Raw genomic sequence first — 27,685 nt, forward strand, 5'->3', positions numbered from 1 at the left:
AGGAGCTGGAGTCCGAGCTGCAGACTTTGCGCCACATCAGGGAGGGGGAAAGTTACCTGGATACTTTGCTCCAGGAGGTGGTCACACCCCTCAGATTAGGTAATTCAAATTTGGACTATGATCAGGGGCACGAGGGTGTGACTGCAGGTGAGGCGGGTATGGGGACCCAGGTGGTAGCGTTCGAGGAGCCTCGGCTTCTGCAACTGTCCAACAGTTAACTAAGTTCTTACGAGCTGTGTGGACGAGAACAGGGATGCAGCATGGATGAGCAAACTAACCACAGCATCGTGGTACAGGAAGCCATTCAAGTGGAGGGAGGAAATAAGGATGTAGTAGTGGTAGGGGGCAGCATAATTAGGGGAACAGATACTATTCCCTACAGCCGTGAATGTGAGTCTCGAAGGCTGTGTTGCCTGCCCGGTGCCGGGGTTAAGGACATCTCCTCAGGGCTGGAGAGGAACTTGGAGTGCAAGGGGAGGGATCCAGTTGTCATCGTCCACGTTGGTAACAATGACACTGATAGAACTAGAAAGGAGGTTCTGTTAAAAGAATTTGAACACTTAGGAGCTGGGTTAAAAAGCAGACCCTCCAAGGTAATAATCTCGGGATTGCTACCTGAGCCACGGGCAAATTGGCGGCAGGATGGCATAGGTTGGGACCTGAATATTGAAGGGTATGAGACTTTTAGGAAGGATAGAAGTTAGAAAAAGGTGGAGGGGTAGTTCTGTTAATTAAAGACGCATTAGCGCAATAGAGGGAGATGACTTAAGTTCAGGAAACCAGGATATAAAAACAGTTTTGGGTAGAGATGAGGAATAATGAAGGCAAGTCATCGCTTCTGGGAGTAGTGTACAGTTCCCCTAACAGTAACCATACAGTAGGACAGGGTAGCAAAGAAGGAACAGTGGGAGCTTGTCAGAAAGGTAGGGTGATTATCATGGGCGATTTTAATTTACAAATAGACTGGAACAACCAGATGGGCAAAGGTAACGTAGATGAAGAATTCATAGAACTTTTTTTAGGATAATTTCTTAGATCTGTACATTGTGGAGGCCACCAGGGAGCAGGCAATACTAGACACTGGTATTGTGCAAAGGGACAGGATTAATTAATGACCTCATAGTGAAGGCACCCCTAAGTGGCAGTGAGCATCATATGATTGAATTTTACATTCAGTTTGAGGGAGAGAAGAGTTGGGTCTAAGCCCTATTACTTTAAATGTAAATAAGGGCAATTACGATGCCATGAAAGTAGAGCTAGCAAAAGTGAACTGGTAATTTAGGGTAAGGGATAGATCAATAAAGATGCAGTGGCAGACATTTAAGGGGCTATTTCAGAAAGCACAGAATAAATACATACCAACGAGAATAAAAACACTAAAGATGGTATCAAACTTAAGGAGAAAGCATATAATTGCACAAAGATGGTTAGCAAGTCAGAAGATTAGACAGAATGTGAAAAACAGCAAAGAATGGCTAAATAAGGAGGGAAAAATTAGAGTATGAGGGAAAGCTAGCTAGAAATAAAAGCAGATAGTGGGAGTTTCTATAGATAATTTAAAAAGAAAAGGGTTAACAAAATGAGCGTTGTCCAATAGAAAGCAAATCTGGGAATTATCAATGGAACCTAAGAAGAAGACAGATGAATTGAATAGCTATTTTGCATCAGTCTTCACTATAGAGGACACAAGTAACATCCCAGAAATAGCTGAAATCAGCAATTGGAAGGGAAGGAGGAACTCAAGAAAATCACAATCATCAGGGAAGTGGTGCTCAGCAAGTTGACAACTCCCTAGGTCCTGAAGGATTTCATCTGAGGGTCATAAAAGAATGGCTAGTGAGATAGTTGATGTATTGTTTTTAATTTCCCAAAATTCCCTAGGTTCAGGGAAGGTGCCATTAGTTTGGAAAATTCTGAATGTAACTCCTTTGTTCAAAAAGGGAGACAGAAAGCAGGAAACTGTAGGCCAGTTAGCTTAACATCTGTCATAGGGAAAACGTTAGAAGCTATTATTAAAGACAGGGCACTTAGATAGATTCAAGGTAATCAGGCAGAGTCAACATGGTTTTGTGAAAGGGGAATCATGTTGAACCAATTTATTGGAGTTCTTTGAAGAAATAACAGGTGGTGTGTGTAAATGGGAACCAGTGAATTACTGCATTTAGATTTTCAGAAGGCACTTGATAATGTGCCTCAAAGATTACTGTGGAAAATAAAAGCTCATGCTGTAGGGGATAACATATTGGCATGAATAGAAGATTGGCTAGCTAACAGGAAACAGTTGGCATAAATGTGGTGTGCCACAGGGATCGGTGCTGGGGCCTCAACTCTACAATTTATATAAATGATTTGGAAGAGGAGAACGATGGTATGGTTGCTAAATTTGTTGATGACACACAGGTAGGTAGGAGGTTAAGTTATGAGGAGGACATAAAAAGAGGCTACAAAAGGATATCGATAGGTTAGGTGAGTGGACAAAGATCTGGCAAATGGAGTATAATGTGGAAAAATGCAAGGTTGTCCATTTTGGCAGGACGGTGAGAGATTGCAAAGCTCTGAGATGCAGGGGGATTTGGGTGTCCTAGTGCATGAATCAAGGTTGGTATGCAAGCGCAGAAAGTAATTAGGAAAGCTAATGTTACCATTTATTGCAAGGGGAATTGAATATAAAAGTAGGGAGGTTATGCTTCAATTGTACAGGGCATTGGTGAGACCACATCTTGAGCACTGTCTCCTTATTCAACAAAAGATGTAAATGCATTAGCAGTTCATAGGTGGTTTATCAGATTAATACCTGGAATGAGCGGGTTGTCTTATGAGAAAAGACTGGACAGGCTAGGCTTGCACCTGGAGTTTAGAAGACTAAGAGGCAACTTGATTGAAACATAAGATCCTGAGGGGACTTGACAGGGGGTAATGGAAAGGGTGTTTCCTCTTGTGGGAGAATCTAGAACTTGGGGTCACTGTCTCAAAATACAGGGTCTTTGGAATTCTCTTCCTCAAAAGGCAGTGGAAGCAAAGTCCTTTTAAGGCAGGGTTTTATAGATTCTTCATTAACAAGGGGGTGAAAGGATATTGGGGGTAGGTAGGAATGTGAAGTTATTGAATAAGGCTCGAAGGGCCAATTGGCCCACTCCTGCTCCCAATTCGTATGTTCTTAAAATTCATTATTTCTTAATTTATATTCCGTCCTACAGTGTAGCCACCGTTAGGCCAATAAATTACTCCTACCGGTGACTTATTTCCCCTATTTCTTACCTCCACCTAAACTGGTGCTATATTTTGATCTTCCAAGCTAAGATCATAGCTACCCCACCTCCTTTTCCTTTCTTCCTATCCTTCCAAAATGTCAAATACCCTTGAGCATTGAGTCATGCTCCTAGCCTTGGTCACCGTGCAAGCATGTCTGTAATAGCTACCATACCCATTTATTTCTATTTGTACTGTCAATTCATCCATCTTGATATGAATGCTGCAGGCATATCTTGTTTCTACCAGTTTCCCTAGTCACCATTTTTTTCATTCTTTCATGTGAGTGTGGGCATTGATGGCAAGGCCAGCATTTATTACCCATACCTAATTGCTTGCTAAGCCCTTGCAGAGGGCAGTTAAGAGTTAACCACATTGCTGTGGGTCTGGACTCACATGTAGGCCAGACTGGGTAAGGATACAGATTTACTTCACTGATTAACTTCAGTGAATAAGATGGGTTTTTAGTAACAACGTATGATAGTTGTCATGGTCACCATTACTGAGACTAGCTTTATAATTTCAGATTTATTAATTGAATTTGTAAATTCCAGTGGCACCTGTGGTGGGATTCGAACCCATGTCCCCAGAACATAACCTTGGGCCTCTGGAATGCTGATCCAGTAACAATACTACTACACCACCATCAAAGATGGAAGCGACAACACAATTGGACAATATGCCGTGCTGTGCCACTTATGAACACTCTGCAACTACTGCAAGGAAATAACTTTCAAAGGCACAGTAATTATTCAAAGTGGTAATAAAACTTCCGCTAACGTGCACATCATTTCAACTAGGGTTTGAAAGTAGCTATAACTGAGTCTCATCATCAATATTTTTTGTTGAAGAGCACTAAATCTGCTTCAAGACCCAGTTGGTGGGCGAACTCTGGTATGCAATTAAAGCATATAGATTGGAATGCCCAGGTTCAATCTCCAGTCTGTGCCAAGTTAGTTGGTCTAAGCCAAGGTGGCACAATGAACACAAAAGTAGCCAATGAAGGTAAGCAGGATGCTGAACGTGAGGCTATCACACAGCCAAGTTAGATACTCTTCCTCTACAAGTCTACAGTCTGATATTCTCTGGAGTTTAGAAGAATGAGAGGTAATCTCATGTATTCTTGGGAGGGGTTTGGCAGGGGTAGGTGCTGAGAGGCTGTTTACCGTGGCCAGAGGGCACAAATAAAAACAAAGTGCTGGAAAAACTCAGCAAGTCTGGCGGCATCTGTGGAGAGAGAAACAGCGTTCGTGTTTTGAATTCAATCTGATTCTTCTTTGGAACTGAAGGGAGGTAGGAAATGTACAAACTCAGTGCAAGAGTACAAGTCACTCTGGACTGAAAGGAGGGTAGCTTAAGAAAACATTGATCCCTTCGTCACAGCAACAGGACAACTTGTTATGGCCAGTGGGGATACGACAGGCGCTGAACAGATATTTTGTGTCAGTCTTAACAGTAGAACACAGGAATTACATGCCAGAAAGAAGGTAACTTAGGTGCTAATAAAACTGAGGAAATTAAGGTAATTAATATCAGCAGAGCACATGTACTGGAGGATCTCAAGGGACTAAAATTCCACAAATTCCCAAGACCTGATGTCCTACGTCCTAGAGTTCTGTAAGCGGATTGGAAGTTAGCAAATGTATTCCAGAAAGGAGGGAGAGAAAAAACAGGGAACAGGCCAGTCATCAGTCACCGGAAAAATTCCGGAATCTCTTAATTAAGAAAGTCTTAACAATTCATATAGAAAATCATAGTATGATCCAAAACAATCAACATGGTTTGACAAAAGAGGAACGTGTTTAAAAATGTGGTGATTTTTGAGGACGCAACTAGTAGGATGAATAGCGAGGAGCCAGTAGATATAGTAGACTATATATAGACTTTATAGTACTATAAATATAGTAGATTTTCAAAAGATATTCAGTAGGATGCCACACAAAAGGTTAATACACAAGATAACGGCTCATGGAGTTGGGGGTAATATATTAGCATCGAGAGGGGACAGGAAGCAGAGAGCAAGGTAAATTTGGCATTTTCAAGTTGGCAGACTGTAACTAATAGGGTGCCTTTGGGATCAGTGCTGGGGCCTCAGCTATTTTCAATTTAAACTAATGGCTTAAATAAAGAGACTAAGAGTAATGTATCTAAGCTTGCTAATGATACAAAGCGAGGTGAGGATGTAAATTGTGAGGTGAACACAAAGAGGCTGGACAGAGATATAGACAGATTAGGTGTGAGCAACAAGATGGCAAATGGAGTACAATGTGGAGAAGTGCAAGGATATTCACTTTGGTAGGAAGAATAGAAAAGCAGAATATTTTTTAAGGCATGAAACTTTGAAATGTTGATGCTCAGACACTTGGGGGCACTCATACAAGGAACACACAGTTTATGCAGATACAGCAGGAAAATCGCAAGGCAAAAGACATGTTTGGCCTTTATTGCAAAGGTATTCGAGTACAAGAATAAGGAAGTCTTCCTTTAATTGTATAGGGCTTTGGTGAGGCCACACCTGGGGTAATGTGCAGTTTTGAAGGATATACTTGCCTTAAATGTCGGACAGTGAAGGTTTCTGCATGAGCTTGACAAGGTAGACACAGGGGTTGTTTCCTCTAGCTGGGAAATCTAGAACACAGGGGCACAGTCTTAGGATAGGGATTGGTCTTTACAGGCTGAGATGAGGAGAAATGACTTCACTTACAAGGTTCTGAACCTTCAGAATTCTCTACCCCAGAAGGTTGTGGATGCTCCATCATTGAAAACATTTAACGCTGAAGTGGACAGATTTTTGGTCTCTTGGGGAATCAGGGGAAGTGGGGAAGGGGCAGGAAAAGTGGAGTCGAGGCAGAAGACCAGCCACCATCTCATTGAATGGCAGAACAGGCTTGGGGGATAGTACGATCTTTTCCTGCTCCTATTTTTGATATGATGGGCACTTTCCAGCAGGGACCACTGGACAGTAACCTGGATGATTCTGCCTTCCCCAAACTGAAGTCAGATAACTCAGTACAAGCCAGAGATGGAACCTAGGACAAGCTTACTCTCTCTGACTCAGCTCAAGGCTCATTGCATTAAGGTACAATGAGACGAGGCAACTTCTTGGAAGAAATTTCCATTTTCAACAGGAAGCGGCGCCAAAATCTATAGACAATACTCAAATAGGGAGCATTGTAAACAAAACTGAAGCTCAATCCAAATGGTGCCATGCACAGATGTGGGTTGGGGGTGAGGGACAGAACGGAGTTCTGGTGGCGTAGGGAGTCACAGTAGAGGGAAGCAGACATATACCTGTGCAGATTTCCTAAGCATTTGTGTGTCTCTGCCTGTAGAATAATATAGAAAAGACAACAGAGAAACAAGCTGTTTACCCAGCCACATAATGTTGGTGTTTAACCCCCACATCAAGAGTAACCCTAAGTCTATGTAGCTATTCTGGACCTCTTTCTGCTTTATTCCTGCAATCATCGACTGAACTTATTCTTCAATATTGATGTAGTCCCGGTTTCAGTCACCAACTTCAGTACATGCTACTGCCTAACAACCCTTTAGAAAATAAATAGTTTTACCTCTGTCTTAATCTCTTAAATTTAGTTTTGCACCTATATCTCTTATTAGATCCTGCGATCACTGGAAACAGTTTTCTATTCACTTTGCCCCATAATATTAAACATCTCTATCAGACCACCGTGCTCTCCTCTGTGCTACTGAAAACAGCCCTAATTTTTCCTTAGATGTTTTAAAATTCCTAAATCAGCAGCATCCTAGTAAATCAATATCCTTCATATTGCCTCACATACTTCACACAGTGTGGAGCCTAAAAGTATAAGAGGCTCGTGATCAGAGACAGGAACTGGGTATATTTTGGAATTTGGTTCAAGTGGGAATTCGGTGCATTTGGGGGCGGGGGGCGGAGGAGAGGTGCTGTAGGTAAGATTTACTGCAAGAGGTGTGACTTACAATAGAGTGCTGGGAGTTGAGTAATGAAGGGAGTTAGAGAAGGAAGGGAAAGAGGTACCATTTTGCTTTCTAGCTTTCTCAGCCTTCAGGAAGTGGTCTTACTCTGCTGCAGGAGAAGCAGCTAGTTATTTGGTGAGTATCTGGTAAGTGACGAGAGTTTATTCGATTCCTAAGGTTCAAAGTAGTCCAGCAACTGGTGACAAGATTAATAAAATATATAGAAAGCAAAATATATAATTGAATAAAATAATGAAATAGCTAATTCAAACACATTAAGGATGTCAGGACAGGTGAGGTGTCACAGCTGCAGCATGTGGGAGCTCCTGGATGCCAGTTTGATCCAGGACAAGCACGTCTGCAGTAAGTGTTTGAAGTTTGAGCAGCTTCAGCTCAGAGTTTATGAGTTGGAGGCTGAACTACAGACACTGTGATGCATCAGGGAAGGGGAAAATTACCTGGATTCTTTGTACGAGGAGGCAGTCACACATCTTAGGTCAGGGCTGATTTGGTCAGTGGTCAGGGACAGGAGAGTGTGACTGTGAGTAAGGCAGGTAAGGGGACTCAGAGGGCAGGAGCGCAGGAGTGAGCACCTCTGCAATTGTCCAACAGGGTTGACGTTTTTTCAGCTTGTTCAGACGAGTGGGGGCTGCAGGGTTTAATGAACTAACTGGCCGTGGCACCGTGGTACAGGGAGCCATTCAAGTGGGGGGAACAATAAGGAATGAATGGTAGTAGGGGATAATATAATAAGGGGGGAGTGACAATGTTCTCTGTAGCAAAGAGCGAGAGTCCAGATGGCTGTGTTGCCTGCTTGGTGCCAGGGTATGGAACATATGCTTGGGGCTGGAGAGAAACTTGCAGTGGGAGGGGGAGGACCCAGGTGTTGTAGTCCATGTAGATACCAATGACATAGGCAGGACAAAGGAGGTGGTTCTGCATTGTCAGTGTGAGGGCCTAGGCACCAATGAGGCAGAACCTCAAAGGTCATAATCTCTGGGTTATTACCTGAGCCACGTGCAAATTGGCATAGGGCAAATCGGGTTAGGGAAATCAATGTGTGGCTCAAAAATTGGTATGGGAGAAGTGGTTTCCAGTTCGTGGGGCACTAGCACCAGTACCGGGGAAAGTGGGATCCATACCATTGGGGTGGTCTACACCTGAACCGTGCTAGGACCAGTGTTTTTGCAAGTCACATAACTAGGGAAGTAGAGGGGGTTTTAAAATAAATAGTGGGGGCAAGGGATCAGATTTAGGAAGATGTGGTAAATCAAAGAGCAGAGAAAAGACAAAAGAGAAAGATATTGTTACGGGAAATGAAAAACAGAGTGACACAAAGGGATAGAGTACAAATCTAACAGTTCATCAACAGATGAAACTAGAGGTTATAAAAAGAATAAACGGATAAAACTAAAAGCTCTATATCTGAATTCATGTCGCATTCGAAACAAAACAGATGAACTTAGAGCGCACAAAGAGATAAATAATTACAATTTGATAGCCATTACAGAGACATCGTTGCAAGAGGACATGAATTGGGACCTGAATATTGAAGGGTACAGGATATTTAGGAAGGACAGGAAGCAAGGAAAAGGTGGAGGGGTGGCTCTGTGAGTTAATGATGGTATTATCACAATAGAGAGGGATGACCCAAGTTCAGGAAACCAGGATGTAGAAGTAGTTTGTGTAGAGATGAGAAATGGTAAAGGCAAGAAGCCACTTGTGGGAGATGCGTACAGGCCCCAGAACAGTAACCACATGGTAGAGTTGAGCATAAAGAAAGAAATAATTGAAGCTTGTCAGAAAGGCACGGGGATAATCATGGGAGATTTTAATTTACATATAGACTGGAAAAGTCAGATGGGCAAAGATAGCCTAGATGTGGAGTACATTGAATGTTTTCAGGATAATTTCTTAGAACAGCATGTTCTGGAGCCAACCAGAGAGCAGGCTATACCAGGCCTGGTATTGTGCAATGACATGGGAGTAATTAATGATCTCAGTGAAGATGCCGCTAGGTAGCAGCGACCATAATATGACTGAATTTTGCATTCAGTCTGAGGGAGAGGGGAGTGAGTCTGAGACTAAGTTTTTCAACTTAAATAATGGCAATTATGAGGGCATGAAAGCTGAGTAGACGAAAGTGAATTGGCAAATTAGATTAAGGGATAGGTCAACAGAGATGCAGTGGCTAATATTTAAGGGGATATTTCAGAATGCACAGAATGGATACATTCCAACAAGTATGGAAAAGTCCAAGGGACGGACACACCATCCATGGTTAACTAGAGAGGTTAAAGATAGTACAAAACTTAAAGAAAAAGTATATAATTGTGCAAAGATAGGCGGAAGGCCTGGAGATTGCCAGAATATAAGTATCAGCGAAGGATGACTAAAAGAATAACACGGAGGGAAAAATTAAGAGTACGAGAGAAAGTTAACTAGAAATATAAAAACAGATAGTAAGAGTTTTTATAAATATTTTAAAAAGAGTTAACAAAGTGAGCATTGGTCCTACTGAAAATGAGTCTGGAGAATTAATAATGGAAAACAAGGAGATGGCAGATGAATTGAACAGATATTTTGCATCACTATAGAGGATACAAGTAACATCCCAGAAGCAGCTATAAACCAGGAAATGGAAGTGGGGAAGGTAGTCAGGAAAATTAGAGTCATCAGAGGAGTGGCACTGAGTAAATTGTTGGAGCTGTGGGCTGACAAGAGCCTGGGTCCTGACGGACTTCATCCTAGGGTCTTAAAAGAAGTGGCTAGTGAGATAGTTGATGCGTTGGGTTTTAATTTTCCAAAACTCACTAGATTCAGGGAAGGTCCCATTAGATTGGAAGATAGCAAATGTAACTCCATTATTCAAAGAGGGAGGGAAAAAGAAAGCGGGAAACTATAGGCCAGTTAACTTAATATCTGTTGTAGGGAAAATGTTAGAGGCTATTATTAAAGAAGCTAAAACAGGGCACTTGGATAAGCTCAAAGTCATCAGGCAGAGTCAACATGGTTTTGTGAAAGGGAATTCATGTTTAACCAACTTATTGGCGTTCTTTGAGGAAGTAACATGTGCTGTGGATAAAGGGGCACTGGTGGATGTACTGTACTTAGATTTCCAGAAGGCATCTGATAAAGTGCCAAATCAAAGGTTATTGCAGAAAATAAAAGATCACGGTATAGGGGGTAATATATTGGCAGGGACAGAGGATTGGCTGGCTAACAGGAAGCAGAGAGTAGACATAAATGGGTCTTCAGGTTGGCAAGATGTAACAAATGGTGTGCCACAGGGATCAGTGCTGTGGCCTCAAATCTTTACAACTTATATAAATGATTTGGATGAAGGGATTGAAGGGATGGTTGCCAAATTTGCTGATGACACAAAGATAGGTAGGAAAGTATGTTGTGAAGAGGACAGAGAGGCTACAAACAGATATAATTGGTTAAATGAATGGGCAAAGATCTGGCAGATGGAGTATAATGTGGGAAAATGTGAAATTGTCCATTTTAACAGGAAGAATAAAAGAGAAGCAGATTATCTAAATGGTGAGAGACTGCAGAGCTCTGAGGTGCAGAGAGATCTGGGTGTCCTTGTGCATGAATCACAAAAGGCTAGTATGCAAGTACAGCAAGTAATTAGGAAACCTAATAGAATGTTATCATTTATTGTGAGGAGAATTGAATACAAAAGTAGGGAGGTTATGCTTCAGCTGTACAAGGCACTAGTGAGTCCACATTTGGAGTAATGTGTACAGTACTGGTCACCTTATTTAAGGAAGGATGTAAATGCATTGGAAGCAGTTCAGAGAAGGTTTACCAGGCTAATACCTGGAATGGGTGGGTTGTCTTATGAGGAAAGGTTGGACAGACTAGGCTTGTATCCACTGGAGTTTAGAAGAATAAGAGGCGACTTGATTGAAACATACAAGATCCTGAGGGGTCTTGACAGAGTGGATGTGAAGAGGATGTTTCCTCTTATGGGAGAATCTAGAACTATTTAAAAATAAGGGGTCCCCCATGTAAAACAGATGAGGCAAAAACTTTTTCACTCGGTCGTGAGTCTTTGGAACTCTCTTCCTGAAAAGGCAATGGAAACAGAGTCTTTGAATATTTTTAAGGCAGAAGTAGATAGATTCTTGGTAAGCAAGGGGGTAATAGGTTATCGGAGGTAGGTGGAATGCAGATTTCAGGTTACCACCAGATCAACCGTGATCTTATTAATGGCGGAGCAGGCTCGAGGGGCTGAATGGCCTTCTGCTCCTTGTTTGTTTGTTCATAAACAGTATGTACATGGCTGTGGTTTATGTAGGTTACCCATAACACCTCGAATGTTATCAGTTACCTCCTGCCATGAAAGCTTTATTTATGCATTTATCTACTTGAGGTGCTGCCTGTGAACCTGAGCACCTAAATCCCTCTGCCCTTCCACATCACCCAGCTTTCCAACATCCCGTCTTTAATATTGCCACTCTGTCACCTAAATGTGCCATCTCGCATTTACTGACATTGAATTCCAGCTACGATCTTTATTTTTGGCCACTCCATCATCTTATCGATAACTCGTCATTAGCTCACTGTGTGCCTCGTTAGTCTAGGGTTTCTCTCTCACCCTTCAGCTCAAACATGTCTTGCACCCTAAATGGCTGGCATGAGAGGTGATAATGGCACAGCGAGGGCAACAGGTCATCTGGGACATTACTGAACAACAGGGGAGACAGTCTTTCTTCTTAACTGGTATGCTTTAGGGGTTGAGAAAGAAACAGGAATGACTGAGAGTATGTGGATGAATACAGTCAAATCACACAAATCAGATACAGAAAGAGAAATAAAGAGACTGGATTGAGGGGGAGAAAAGGCAGCATAAAAATTGCAAATTTGACTTCTTCCTTGGAATCTCCAAGAACAAATTACTACTTGAAGGATTGAGACACCACAGGCTAAATTGTTCAATTTCTGGGCAGTGAGGTTGGCAGACACCACATTAACACGTCATATAACTACAACAACTTGTATTTAGATAGTGTCTTGGATGTGGTAAAATGCCCCTAGGTGCTTCATTAGAACATTGCATAATTTGACACTAAGCCACGAAATGATATTATGACAGATGTCAAAAAGCTTGGTGAAAGCACAGTCAATACTCACAGGAGGCCATTCGACCCATCGAGTCCATGCCGGCTCTCTGTAGAGCCATCCAGTCAGTCCCACTCCACAGTTCTATCCCCCTTAGCCCTGCAAGTTTATTTCCCTCAAGTCCCCATCCAATTTCCTTTTGAAATTGCAGATTTGAAATCGCAAATTGCAGGGCTGGAGGAGATGAGAGATGAGGGTATGGCAAGGCCATACAGGGATTCGAAAGCAGATTAGGATTTTAAAATCTCAGTGCTGATGGACATGGGCCAACTTGCTGGTTGACATCATTAACACGCTGTTATTGTTCCAGTGAGATCCATTATTACCGAGCCAGACAATTCTCATTATCTTTTTCATATAGCGTCTGATTAGAGTGTTAAATATGGACGAGGGGCCATTCAACCCACTCAACTACTCCTACCTTAGACCTCCATAGCCTCCCCATTCACAGCACCCAGCTGCTTCCTGAACAATTTTAGAAGTTCTCCCCTTTACTAAGTCATTCCATAGAACCATTGGAAAATTACGGTGTAGAAAGAGACCATTCAGCCCATCATGTCTGTGATGGCCAGAAAAAGATGAAAAATTCCCACTTGAAGCACTGCATGAAAACATGTTCCAGGATATTAGTAGGGTCGCTGGGCAAGTTATTAAGATGGGCACTGAAATTAGGAGCTCTTTTCTCCCCCTCACTATGGACAAATAATTGGGGAGAGGTGGTGGCCTGACGGAGGGCCTTCTGAGATTATAAAGAGTTGATAGGACAACCAGCGGGATAGTAACAAGCAGCAGCACAAATTTAACACGATTCCAGAGATAATTAGAGGTTAAAAAGAAAAAAGATCTTCAGCAACAAAAAAGGGAGAATGCAAGATTTTCTGCCACAAACTTAAAGATGATGATCCCATCAACTCTTTTAGATGGAAAACAGAAAATGCTGGAAACAGACAGCAGGTCAGGTAGCATCCGCAGAGAGAGATACAGAGTTAACATTTCAGATTGGTGACTTTTCATCAGAACTCTTTATAGCAATAATCTAAATAGAGGGATATCAAATGGTTATGCAGAGTGAGGCTAGAAGGCTCAATGTGTTGAAAAACATCAAAGGATTGACTGCCTTACTTTCACATTCTATAATTCCACACTGCAGCTTAAAAAGCAATGCGCCAGATTGACCCACTTTAGCAATTTGCATAGTTTGAACAGGGAATGATGAATCACTTACTTGTGCTACATTTGATGGTCTGGAGATCTGCTGAATATCAGCATTATTAGTTATGTTCCGCAGTGTCCTGACTGCAGGGCTCCAGGCCGCCACCATCTCCGGCCTCTCGGGGCCCTGAGCCCCTTGCCCTGGGGTCATCAAGTTGCTCCTGGCCTCTGGGTTGGAGATAGTGCCGGGGACCGGGGGCACATTGGCGCACAAGTTAATCAGGGCAGAGTCCTTCCCGTGGGCAAGCCGGCGCTTGGCAGTGGCCGTCGGCGGGATTTCCGCCGGGGTCCAGTTCAAGTTCCTCTCCTGCTTCTCGGGTGAAGAGTCCGAGGAGTCGTCGAACATTATTTCGCCCGTCGTTTTCTCGGGCTCCCGCTTCGGGGAGAAGCCAGGCACGCTCAGCGGCGAGGCCCCCCGCGACGACACGGGGCTGCTCTTGGCTGAGCGCTTGTCGTCCATCTCGGGCTCCTCCTCGTTTTCAGCCAGCTCTTCCTCTTCGTCCTCCTCCTCCTCCTCTTCCTGAATAATAAGACGGGGGTGATACGTGGACTCATCCTTCCTCAATTTTGCCGCAACACTGTCCTCCACCCAGTCGGGCGTCACTATTTTAATAGCGCTTCGCTTCAGAGCGCAAGTGTACTTTTCCTGTCAGAAAAGAAAACAAAGATTAAGCCTCATTTCTTTTGCCACCCATTTTAAGAAAACGTGTCACTTTTTAGGGCTGCCTTTGATTTTCCCTCTTTTTAAAAAGAACTCGACACGATATCAAAAGAAAGTTACTCCTTATCTAGAGAAATCGGACTGGATGAAGTATTGAGAGAATTTGCTGGGAGAAATCGAAATCTTTTGGTTTTTACTTTGAACAGATCACATTGTAGGAAGATTAAAACTATACACGGTGCTATCCTGGCAAGAATATATTTTAAAAAGTCAGCGCAAATGTTGGAAATATACTGTGCGTCTGTCAGCACCTGCAATGTGAAATGGCAGCTTAATATTTCCGATACAGAACTTTCATCAGAGCTGCTTTAGTTCCCTAACCAAGGCCATGAACTGGTAAACTTATTACAAAAATCAGTAAAATAGGTTGCACTAGGGGGCATGAAACTTTAAACAGGGTTTATAGCAGGACTAGGGCAATCGGCTGAACTGGTCCTTACTTGTGTTTAAGCTACACGCTAGCCTCTTGCCGTGTTAGTCGAGGTATTCTTTCACAGGATGTGGGCATTGCTGGCTAGGAAAACAGTTGTTGCCCGTCCCTAATTGCCCTCGAGAAGGCGGTGGCGGGTCACCTTCCTGAACCACTGCAGTCCTTCTGGTGTAAGTACGCCCACAAGTGCTGTTAGGAAGCGAGTTACAGGATTTTGACCCAACGACAGTGAAGGGACAGCGATACATTTCCAAGTCAGGATGGTGAGTGACTTGGAGGGGAACTTGCAGGTGGTGGTGTTCCCATGCATCTGCTGCCCTTGTCCTTCTAGATGGCAGAAGGTCACGGGTTTATCCTTTCATTCCTTTCCGCCTCAAATATTTAACTAACTTCTCCAAAAATATATCTTCGTTTTTCCTCAACTCCTCCATATTGCAAATTCCACAGTCTAGCCACACTCTGGATAAAGAAGTTTCTTTAAACTTCCTGATGAGTTGCTATCAATTATGACCCCTTTGGGCAGGATTTTCAGCTTGATGTGCAGGCGCGTGCCCGACATGCCCAAGGCTGAAATAGCATGTGATGACTTCGAGCGAGTCTCCTGACATCATCGCGCGATTATTCGGTTGGCGGGCACACGAGAGTCGGCAGCACACCTGCCAGCAATTAAGAGGCCCATTAAGGCCCTTAAGCTGGTAACCTTGTTGAATTTTTCGCTGCCCATCCAACCTTACGGTGGGTGGGCGGGCGAATAGGCCAGGCGGCCTTTGCATTTTTTTGCAAAACCTCATCCACGGGCGGGATGAGGTTTCCAACAGTGAGTAAGAAAACAATAAAACCAACATGTCCCTGTTCACGTAACAAAGAGTCGCACGTGGGTACATGTTGCCCGTATTTTGCAAATCTTTATATTTCATTTTTAAATCCTTCAGCTCCCTGAGGCAGCTCTGTGCTTTCAGTGAGCGCACTCCTGCACATGTGCAAACTTCAGTGCTCACACTACCCCCCTCTCCAGCAACCCCGCCAGTGCTCGGTGCGCATGTCACGCTGACTGGCTGTTAATTGGCCAGCCAGCGTGAAATCGCGGTAGGGGCCCGATCGCAGGCGATGAACCGTTTCGCAGCTGCTCCTGGGCCCACCCAACGAGGGGGAGGCCCTCCCCCCTAGTTTTGGAATCCCACCCACGGACGGAAGCTATGATGAAGTACGATGGGATTAAAGAACTCTATGAGGTCACGCTTGATCTTCTCTTTTCTAGGAAAAGAGCCCCAGTTTTCCCTCTTTAAAAAAAAAAGTCATTTTAGGATGGTTTTTTTTTACATCGAGTCTCCTGCCAATGCAAGATGGCCACCACCACCCATCCACGTCAAGTGCATTTGTCCGTGCATGCACAGAAAATCCAAAGCTGAATCTTGCCAATAATTGAAAACAGGTGCGTAAATTTAAATTGCCACTCAGAATGTGAGGTTAGATAAAACATGATCTATATGTTTAGTATCCTCATTGATTTTTTTTTAAAAACTGGTGCAGCTTTTTCAGTGCTCCTAATTTGGGCATATTGAATCATCCAGGTACAGAGCATAGAGAAAAACTGGGTGAGGGTCACCACATATCCATAAGGGAGCCAGCCAATTTCCCAACCAATTTTTAATCTGTGGCTGTGTCCGGTGTTTCAGCAATTCAGAAGGAGGAACGTGTGTATTTGTATGTTTTGCTGAAGAGAACAGCCCTTTCTAGTTCCAAAATCCTAAAAAAAAACATGATGAGAAACTAAATAGAGAGAATAAGTATCACACTGAGGTTGTGGGAATGAGTAGAGTTCTGGGCTCCGTCACTCACAACTTCACTGATTGAAGCGGTACAACTGCGCACGCATCACATTTAAACTTCGCTATTCAAGGATAAATAGGCTTCTTCACATTCATTCTATACGAGTACAGCAAGAGGCACTTCTAGCTTGAATTATTCTAGCTGGCAAGTGTTTAACACTTATTAAGTGGGTAATTAAAAATTCCAAGACGGCCCATTCAAGCAAAGGACCGAGATTTTGTCGGAGTAAGTTCATGTACTGAGTGCAGTGAAAAAGATGGGGTTTCCCCTACCCCGGTCATGTTGAGCCTCCAAATCTATGTTCAATGGGAAGTCAGCTGTAGCTCGACTGGTATCACCCTTGCCTCTTGGGTCAGTCGGTTGCGTGTTCAGGCCCCAAGCCAGAAACCTTTGCATCATAATCTAGACTAACACTCCAGTTCAATATTGCATCATCTCTCAGTTGAGATGTTAAAGGCGGCCGGGGGGGGGGCGGGGGGGGGGGCGGGGGGGCCACAACCCTCTGCTCTCTCTCAGGTGGATGTAGGAGATCCCACGGTAATATTGCCAAGAAGAGCAGGGAAGTTCTCCTCAGCGCCCTGGCCAACATTTATCCCTCCATCAATTCACAGGCTACCACGGACTTCCACCTCCCTACTTAAAGCATACTTCTTTCACAGAGCTTTCCCAGCATCATCGTAAGTGGCTTGTTGCCAAACTTCTTTTGCTCCTGTGAAACACCATGGGATGTTGATCAAATCAAAGGCACTATAAACGCAAGCTTTTCTTTTGAAAGCGCACTGAACTGGGGTAAAAACCACCTTTAGAATGAACACATGATTCCACTTCATCTTAATCCCTATTCCTAAAACGAAACCCCGGAAACTGAAAATGTCGCAGATCAAGATGGAAAAATAGTTGGACAATAGCCGTTGGGGGGGTTATTGGACTCGTGACAATCTGCCCAGCCTCGCCTGAGATCCTCTAATCACTTTACTGATGTACAATAGGAGTGCAGTGCTCCTCCATTATTCAGTCTTAAACAAAATTTAGGGCAAAAAAAATGCTGGTATTCTAACTCTTTGCCACTTTATTAATTGTTTTTACAGTTTAAAAAAATTCATCAGCTGTGAGAGTAGAACAGCAGGCACTCAAACTATTAACAAAAATATTCATCCCGGTTTTCTTTAAATTTCTACTTGTCTGTGGTACCAGTTGCTGGGGTGGAAGGTGACCAAGTGCTGGTTAGGGTGACAAAGGCTAGACACGGGAGGTGGATACACCAGCATACTCGAGAGGAAACTGGTTAGTTTTGGTGAAGAAACAATTGGGCACTGTCAGGCAAAGAGCACAGTTAAGATTAGTCGTTTGGTAGTACAGTATTGCTGAAAAAAGAGATGGCGAAGCTTTTCATCTTGCACTCATCAGGACGCACTCAATCTAAGAGGGAAACCAACAATTTATACTGTATGTGAAGCGAGTGCTGATTGGTTGGCAAGTGGCATTGCCGTGGAAAGTCAGTGGTGCATTCTTGTGGGAGAGACTAGAACTAGGGGGTACAGTTTAAAGAAAAGGGGTCTCCCATCTAAAACAAAGATCAGGAGAATTTTTTTTGTATTGGAACTCTTCCCCAGAAAGTGGTGAAGGCACGGCAATTGGATGTTGAGTTACATTGACTCCCTTGTCAATCAAGAATCTAAGGATATAGGGGGTGGGAAGGAAAAGTGGAATTGGCCACACACACAACAGCCATGATCTTATTAAATGGTGGAGCAGGCTCAAGGGGATGAATGGCCTACTCCTGCTCTTAATTCATATGTTTATAGGACATCCCAAAGAACCTTACAGCCATCAAAGTACTTTTGAAAGGTAGTCATTGTAGTATGGGATCACAGCAGCCAATTTACGCACAAGTTCTTTCAAAAACAGCCCGGTAATGACCAGATCATTTGTTTTTGTGAATTGATTGAGGGGTAAATGTTGACCAAGGCGCTGGGCAGAACTTCCCTGCTCTTCTTGGCAATATTACCGTGGGATCTTTTACATCCACCTAAGAAGGGAGGTAGCGGGTCGTGGTAATTTAGGGAGGGGAATTCCAGGCATTGGGCCCAGCCAGTTACAGCTGCCAACGGTGTAGTGATGAAACTCGGGGAAACACAAGTCAGAAATGGAGAGAGGCACGGAGATCTATCTGAATGTTGCAGGGCTGGGGGAAAGTAGAGATATTTGGGACACAAGGCAAGGGAGGGATTTGAAAACAAGGATGGAGCGCTTTTTAAAAAAAATTTCAGGCATTGCCAGACAAGGAGCCCATGCGGGTCACCAAGCACAGGAGAATTTTTTTCAGACTGATAGTCACAGCTTAAAATGGATTTCATAGGTCGAGATATGGCATCACCTACCTTGTGGAACTAAACTATTCAGGTGGAAGAACCAAAAAAAAGCTGGTCAGGCAGACAACTGTAAAGCTTTACTGTTAGTCAGAAGCTACCTAGAATTAACGATGGCACCATAAACATTCAGCTTATTTCCTGCTGGAACGAAAAAGTCAGCAGTTATAGCTAATAAAACCTCTTAGGCTGCAGATGCTCCCACAGGATCATCATCATTGGCCACAGGTCACGAGCAGCAATTTCAGATGTTGGCATTGTTCCCCAGTCGACACAGACACCCCCCTCTGTGGCAAACAGACATTAAGTGGATGTTTACGGCTACAACACAGCAGAACAGCTTAGTCTGGCCCCATGCACATTTGCTTTTAACAACTGGCTGTAAAAGAGAACACTTTATGGTCTGACACAGACTGACCATTGAAGCCTGCCTGAAAGGCAAGTTCGATGGGTTTGAAGGACAAGCCATTAAAAGATTTCAGTAGACTTCAATAACAGCAATCCATTCTCGTACCGTTACGACGAAGATCAGTGAAGGCGATGTCCCTTTAACAAACAATACATTCTTTTTTCTCTCCAACACATACAAAAACAAATTACCATCAAACTACTCTGGCTAAATCAATGAAAGTCAGAGTTTGGGGTTACTGTCTTTCTTCAGCAGCTTGCCAGTGCTTCAGCACCAATATGGAAGAGTAAGTATTTCAAAATTAAGAGCAGGTTCATAGAAAAAACAAGCAGAAACTATTTCCATTCATATTTAAGAAAACTGGCAAAAAAAATCCAGGAGGGACAGCAGAATCACAAAATTTTAACAGTAGAGGCCATTCGGCCCATCCCGTCTGCACCGGCTCTCCAAATGAGGATTATGACCTAGTGCCATTGCCCTGCCTTTTCCCCATACCCCTGCACATTGTTTCTATTCAAATAATCATCTAATGCCCTCTTGAATGCCCCGATTGAACCTGCCTCCACCACACTTCAGGCAGTGCATTCCAGACCCGAACCACTCGTTGTGTGAAGAAGTTTTTTCTCAAGTCACATTTGCTTCTTTTGCCAATCATTTTAAATCTGTGCCCTCTCGTTCTTGATCATTTTACAAGCGGGAACAGCTTCTCCCTATCTACTCTGTCCAGCCCCCTCATGATTTTGATCATCTCAATCAAATTTCCTCTTAGCCTTCTTCTCTCCAAAGAGAACAGTCCCAACCTCTCCAATCTTCCTCATAGCTGAAGTTTCTCATCCCTGGAACCGTTCTTGTAAACCTCTTCTGCACTCTCTCCAATGTGTTCACAGCTTTCCTATAACAAGGCACCCAGAACTGTACACAATATTCCAGCTGAGGTCTAATGAGTATCTTATATAAATTCAGCATAACCTCCTTGCTCTTGCACTCTATGCCCCTATTAATAAAGCCCAGGATACTATATGCTTTATTAACTCCTCTCTCCACCTGTCCTGCCACCTTCAATGATATATGCACATATACACACAGGTCTTTCTGCTCCTGCACCCACTTCGAAACTTCACCCCTTAGTTTATAATGTCTGTCCATGTTCTTCCTGTTAAAATGCATCACCTCACACTTCTCCGCATTGAACTTCATCTGCCACCTATCTGCCCACTCCACTAATGAGGAGATTTATTTTGACACAGCATGTCGTTACAGGATTTTGGCTCGTGCGGTTAAGAGTTGAGGGAGATCAGCCACGATCTTACTGAATGGTGCAGCAGGCTCAAGGGGCTGCGTGGCCTACTCCTAGTTATGTTCTTATGACTAGGACTGCACCGTCTGAAAGGGTGGTGAAGCAGCTTCAGTCACATCTTTCAAAAGGGAGTTGGAAAAAATACCTGTAAGGGAGAAATCTGCAGGACTACAGGGAAAGAAAAGAGGTGCGATGAATTAGTGAAAGAGGAGGCTCATGTAGGGCACTGACACCAGCATGGATCACTTGGGCCGAATGGCCTGTTTCTGGGCATTTAAAATAATAACTTCAAAAGAAGTCAGAAAGGTCAACACATTGGGGCGACACACAAAGTTAGCAACTTACAAAGATTTCAAGTGAAACTAAACTTAAAGGGGATTTGCAATCAACACAAGTCAAGGATTGATTTTGTTCTCGAAAGGCCAGTTTAACATTAAAATTGACCCACCTTATTGCTCAAATGCCATCTCTCGCCTTTTGGGATGTGCTTAGTGGGGTAAGAGTGTAAGTGGAAAGCTCTCCCTGTTCCCCAAAGTTCCTCACACTTTTTAAGGAGAAAGATCACATCTTGACAATTACAATCAGCCTGTCTGAAGACCAACCTCATCACATGACAGTCACTTCATTGACTCCTAACCAGCTAGCAATGAAAGCGTGTCAAGGTGGATTAGAATCCTTCCCAGTTCTGGATGTCCAGGCACAGCAAAGGATATAAAATAGGCAATTTTAACTCAGTGAAGGTCAATATTGTAGACACACGTCAGCCGTACTGTAAAAACCAGATCTTAACAGAGTACAATTCCAAGCTACAATGCCAGCAGTAATACACTCACCCCCTGAGGTTCAGGCACAATTAAATGGGTGCAAGCCTTATTCAGTTTGAGCTGGCAGTCCCCTCCGTAGAAAGTAATTAAAGCCCATAGTGTTTTGCGGTCTTCAGTGGAAACCTGAAACAGAGAAATGTGATACTTCAGGTATCTTTATCCATTGTACTTTTTTAAATTCACTTATTACACTACTGCGGTTCAACACAAAATAAATGACCTCGGAATCTCACCACAAGCCTGCGCCCTAATTGAATGGGGAGTGTTCACCTAGAATCTGACCTTCCAAATAACTCAGCTACACATTGAAGCGTCTTCTATATGTAAATTCTATGCCAGCTCAAGAGCCTGGTCTATTCTGAGCAATTCAGAAGTGAATCTTTTACTCTTTCAACATCTCAACAAGTTTCAGGAACTTCACATGGAAACAGAACAATGGTGACCCAGTTTCCAGCAAACGCAACTTATTCTCTTCAGCGTTCCCATTCATTTACTAAAATTTCAACATAGGCTCACACCGACTCCACAAGCAACCATGCAGCTGGTGTCCGTATTTAAACATTCTTATACTGAGGGAAAGGAGTGCAGAACGACAACTTTATTTAGAAACACATTTTTTGCAGGAATGCCCCAGGTATTGAAGATTAATAATGGCTAATAAATTAATTACAATGGATCTTTCTCCTTCCCCGAACATTTGGCAGATTGTACTTTACCTGCAAAGGAACATAAGAAACAGAAGTAGGCCATTTGGCCCCCCCAACCCTGCTCCACCAATCAATCAGATCATGGCCATTTTCCCCACACTATTCTCATATCCACTGGTCACAGAATTGTTACAGTGTAGGAGACCATTCATCCCATCATGTCTGCACCAGCTCTCTGAGCATTTTAACTTAGTGTCAATCTCTTGCCTTTTCCCCCGTAATCCTGCACATTACCCTCACAGTCCTGATGTCATTACTATCTAGAAATATATCGAGTGCTGTCTTGAACATTTTCAATGACTGGGCCTCCACAACCCTCTGGGGTAGAGAATTCCAAAGATTTGCCACCCCCCCCCCCCCCCCCCCCCCCCCCCCACCCGAGTGAAGATATTCCTCCACATCTCTGTCCAAAATGACCTCCCTCTTATTCTGAGGCTGTGTCACCTGGCTCTAGACTCCCAGCCTCGGGGAAACATCCTTCCTGCATGTGGCCGGAGTGCTCTGGAAGAACGTTTCAGCACACTGAGACCAACTTCCTCCACTGTTCACCTCTCCTCAGCAGGTAATGCAGCAACAAGGCTCAAAAAATAACAGTCGGCAGGATAGGTCTAGAATTATAAACTATCCGCAGTTAATTTTATAAATTTTTCTAAACCAAAAAGGAGGGATTTCTTACAAATACTTACCCATCGTGGAATATTTTATGAGATCCCCACTTTGGCATTTAATCCAAGTGGTATTTGGTACACAGTTCAAGTGGTTGAGGGAAAGAAAATTCACCCAAAACAGAATTTCATTTGCTCAGAAGGTCGTCATTTGAGTCTGCATCAACGCTCCAAATGAACAATTCACTTCGTGCCATTCTCTTCCCCTTGTCCCCATAACCTTCGCGCATTCTTCCTTTTCACATAACAGTTTCAATTAAACCCACATCCACCACGCACTCAGGCGGTGCATTCCAGACTAAGTTTTTTTCTCGTATCACTTCTGCTTCTTTTGCAAATTATTTCAAATCGGTGCCCTCTCATTTGCAATCCTTTCACAAATGGGAACAGTCTCTCCTATCTCCTCTGTCCAGACCCCTCACGATTTTGAACAACTCTAACTCTCCCCCGGCCCCCCCCTCCTCCACAAGTAAAGCAGTCCTAACTTCTCCGGTTTATCTTCACAACTGAAGCTCCTCATCCCTGGAACTATTCTCGTGAATCTTTTCTGTACTCTCTCCAATGCCTTCACATTCTTTCTGAAGTGTGGTACCCAGAACTGGACACAATACTCCAGCTGAGGCTAAACTTGTGTCTTGTACATGTTCAAATTAACCTCCTTGCTCTTGTATTCTATACCCCTATTAATAAAGCCTAGGAAGTTGTACGTACGAAGTAGGAGGAGACGGCCATTCAGCCCCTCGAGCTTGCTCCGCCATTCAATAAAATTATGGTTGATCTGATTGTGGTCTCAACTCTACTTTCCTTCATATCCCTATATCCTTTGACTCCTTGTCAATCAAAAATCTATCTAATTCAGCCTTAAAAATATTCAGTGACCCGGCCTCCACCACTCTCTGGGGAAAAGTGTTCTCCATAGACTCGCGATCCTCAGAGAAAAAAGTTTCTCCTCATCTCCATCTTAGATGGGAGACCCCTTATTTTCATACTGTGTACCCTAGTTCTAGTCTCTCCCACAAGGAGAAACATCCTTTCAGCATCCACCCTGTAAAATCCCCTCAGGATTTTGTGTATTTCAAAAAGATCACCTCTCGTTCTTCTAAACTCCCCAAGGATATAGGCCCGGCCTGACCAAGTTTTCCTCATAGGATAACCCCCCCATTCCAGGAATCAGTCAAGTGAACATTCTCTGAAAACCTTCTAATGCAATTATGTCCTTTTTTAAATAAAGAGACCAAAACTGTATGCGCCTCTTTTATATTCCATTCCCTTTGGAATAAGTGACAGCATTCCATTTGCCTTCCTAATCACTTGCTGTGCCTACAATACTAACCTGAGATTCATGTACCAAGACACCCAAATCCCTCTGTCCCTCAGAGTTCTGCAATCTGTCCCCATTTAAATAAACTGCTGCTTTTTATTCTTCCTGCCAAAGTGAACGAGTTCACATTTTCCCACATTATACTCCATCTGCTGAATTTTTGCTCCTCACTTAACCTATCTATACACCTTTGCAGACTCCTGATGACCTCTTCACAACTTACTTTCCTACCCATCTTTGGGTTATCAGCAAATTTGGCAACTATACATTCGGTCCTGTCTGAGTGACTTATGCACATATATACCCAGGTCCTTCTGCTCCTGCAACCCCCCACCCCCCTCTTTAGAATTGTCACTCCATGTTCTCCTTACCAAATTGAGTCACTTCACATGTCTCCGCATTGAACTTCATCTGCCACCAACCAGTCTGTGCCCCTTTGAAGTTCTACACTATCCTCACAGTTCACAACGTGTCTGTGTCCTGTACACCAAGGTCTAGGGCATTAACAGGTTTTCCTCCAGCCTGATAAAAATCTATTAACCAGTACTCTATTTCAATCAGCCAACTGCCGGGTATCCACGCTGCCACTGTCCCCTTTATTCCATGAGCTATAACTTTGCTCATAAATCTGTTGTGCAGCACCTTATCAAATGCCTTTCAGAAGTCCGTACACACCTCATCAACAGCATTGCCCTCAGTAACTGTTACTTCTTCAAAAAACTCCAACAAGTTAGTTAAACATGATTTTTCCTCAAGAAATCCATGAGGGCTTTCCTTAACTAAGTTGTATTTGTCCATGTGACTATTAAATTTTGTTCCTAAATATTGTTTCTAGAAGTCTCCCCACCACTGAAGTTAAACTGACGGGGCCTGTAGTTGCTGGGGTTACCTTTACACCCTATTTTGAACGAGGGCGTAACATTTGCAATTCCTCTGGCACCACCCAAGTCGAAGGAAGGCAAAAATTATGGCCAGTGCCTCCGAAATTTCCACACACACTTCCTTCAGTATCCTTGGGTGCATCTCATCTGGTTCTGGTGCTTTATCAACTTTAAGTACAGATAGCTTATCTAATACCTCATCAATTTCAACTTCCCCTTCTTGTGTCTGAACTACCTCCTCTTTCACCAGGGCCTGGGTAGCATCTTCCTCCTTGGTGAAGATAAATGCAAAGTATTTATTTAATACCTCAGCTATGCCCTCTGCCTCCATGTGGAAATCTCCGTTTTGGTTCCTAATTGGCCCCACTCCTCCTTTTAATATGTGTATGCCTATAGAAGGCTTTGGGATCCTCTTTTATGTTGGCTGCCAGTCTCTTTTCATACACCCTCTTTGCTTTTCTCATTTGCTTTTTCACCTCTCCACTGAGCCTTCGATATTCAGCCTGGTTCTCAATTGTATGTCATACCCGACATCTGTCAAAAGGAAGCAAGAATATGCTTATCTTAATGTTTACCTGTTTTATCATTCAGGAAGCTCTGGATTTGTTTGCTCTTCCTTTCCCTTTCAAGGTAATATACCTCAACCGTGCCTGAACTCCCCCTTCTTTCAAGGTAGCCCACTGTTCTACCGTTTTTCCTGCCAACCTCTGACTCCAGTTTGGTCAACCCAAATCTGTTCTTACCCCATTGAAGTTGGCTTCCCCTCCAATGAATTATTTTTTTCTTTAGATTGTTCCTTGTCCTTTCCAAATCCAGCCTAAACTTTGTGATACAATGATCGCTGTCCTCTAACTGTTCCCGTATTGACACTTGATTCACTTGGCCCACTTCATTTCCAAGAACCAGTGCCTCCTTTCTTGTTAGACTGGAAACAAACTGTAGGAAATTTTCCTGAACATGCTCTAGGAACTCTTTCCCTCTCTGCCCTTTAAACTACTACTATCCCAGTCTATATTCCGATAATTGAAGTCACCCATCATAATTACTCTAAGATTTCCCTGCAGATTTGTTCCTGCACATCCTCCCCACCAGTTGGTGGTCTATAGACAACAAGCAATATAATCACACCTTTTTTGTTCCTTAGCTCTAGGCAATTCGATTCAATCCTTGACCCCTCAGGGTTATCCTCGTTCTCCAGCACTGCAATGCTCTCCTTTATCAATACCCCCAGTCCTCCCCCATCTTTCCTGAACACCTTGCATCCAGGAATATTTCACACCCAGTCCTGCCCTTCTTTGATCCAGGTCTCTGTTATAGCCACAAACTATTTCCACATGGCAATCTGCGCCTGTAACTTACCAATCTTATTTACCACACTCAGTGCATTCACATATATGCACAGTAACACTGAGGTAGGTTTTATGACTTTCTCACTTTCTTTAGTCCCACCTATTCAGTTATTATTCCTTATTCCAGTGCTATCTTCCAGTATATTGTGCACCTTGGTATTCTTCCTTGATAGTATCTCCTGGTTCCCATGCCCCTGCCAAGTTAGTTTAAATGCTCCCAATAGCATGACCAAAACATCCCACCTGGAACTCAGTCCCAGCTTTATTTAGTTGCAACCTGCCAGGCCTGTCGAGATCCCATCCCACCCCGAGTTAGTCCCAACGTCCCAGGAATCTAAAGTCCTCCCTCCTGCACCATCTTTCCAGCCACACATTCATCAGCTTATCCTCCAATTTCTACACTCCTAGTTCTGTGCAATATATTTTTTGATTGCGTGTAATAAATGAGCTTTTAAAAAATCAAAATTAAAAATGTTCTGTACTGATGCTGTTTCTTCATACAAGAAATTTCACTTTTTCTTAAAAAAAAGGAACAAAACTTTAGGATTATACAAAGCAGAAATAGGCCATCCAGCCTCATGAGCCTGTTTGTCATTCAATTCGGTTTTGACTAATCCATAATTTAATTCCAACTACCTGCCGTGGTTTCATAAATTACAGCAGAAAAGATTAAGGGAACATCTAATAGGTGTATTCAAAATCATGAGTAATTTTGATAGAGCAATAGGCGTGTCCCGTCCATCAAATGCACCAGCAACCAGGGGTCACAGGTTAAAATAATTGGCAGAGAAACTATAGGGGAAATTGGCAGATTATTTCTTCACACAAAGTTTGCTAAGACTTGGAATGCATTATCTGAAAGGTGTTGGATGCGGATTTTCATAGGAACCATCAAGAGATGATTGGGCGTATACTTCCAGATGACTAATCGGCAGGATTATTGGGGGGTGGTGGTGAAGAACTGGGGTGAGGGGCTCATTGGATAGCTCTTTCAAAGAGCGGACACAAGCACAAGGGGCCAAATGGCCTCCTCCTGTGTTGCAAAATTCTGTGTATCTAATTCTGAATTATTCCAGGACAAAGGAACCTGCTTGATTGGTACCCTATCCACCACCTTCAACATTCACTCCCTCCCTCCACCACAGTGGCAGCAGTGTGTACCATCTACAAGATGTAGTGCAGCAACTCACCAAGGTTCCTTAGGCAGCACCTTCCAAACTCGCAACCTCTACGATCTAGAAGGACAAGAGCAGCAGGAAAATGGGAACCCCACCACCTGCAAGTTCCCCTCCAAGCCACACACCATCCTGACTTGGAAATATATTGCCATT

At 43.3% G+C, this 27,685-nt stretch overlaps 1 protein-coding gene across 2 annotated transcripts in view; it reads right to left on the bottom strand.

Annotated features, from left to right (window-relative positions):
* paxip1 (PAX interacting (with transcription-activation domain) protein 1) overlaps positions 1-27,685 on the bottom strand; it is a 118,308-nt gene that overhangs the window by 66,680 nt on the left and 23,943 nt on the right. For both annotated transcript variants that reach the window (XM_078537060.1, XM_078537057.1), the window contains exons 5-6: positions 21,441-21,554; positions 13,565-14,197 (exon numbers count right to left, since the gene is read on the bottom strand). In XM_078537060.1, the coding sequence (XP_078393186.1) occupies positions 13,565-14,197; positions 21,441-21,554 (747 nt within the window). The remainder of the gene's footprint in view (positions 1-13,564; positions 14,198-21,440; positions 21,555-27,685) is intronic.

The sequence above is a fragment of the Cetorhinus maximus genome, chromosome 3 (assembly GCF_964194155.1).
Source record: "Cetorhinus maximus chromosome 3, sCetMax3.hap1.1, whole genome shotgun sequence".
Taxonomy (NCBI): domain Eukaryota; kingdom Metazoa; phylum Chordata; class Chondrichthyes; order Lamniformes; family Cetorhinidae; genus Cetorhinus; species Cetorhinus maximus.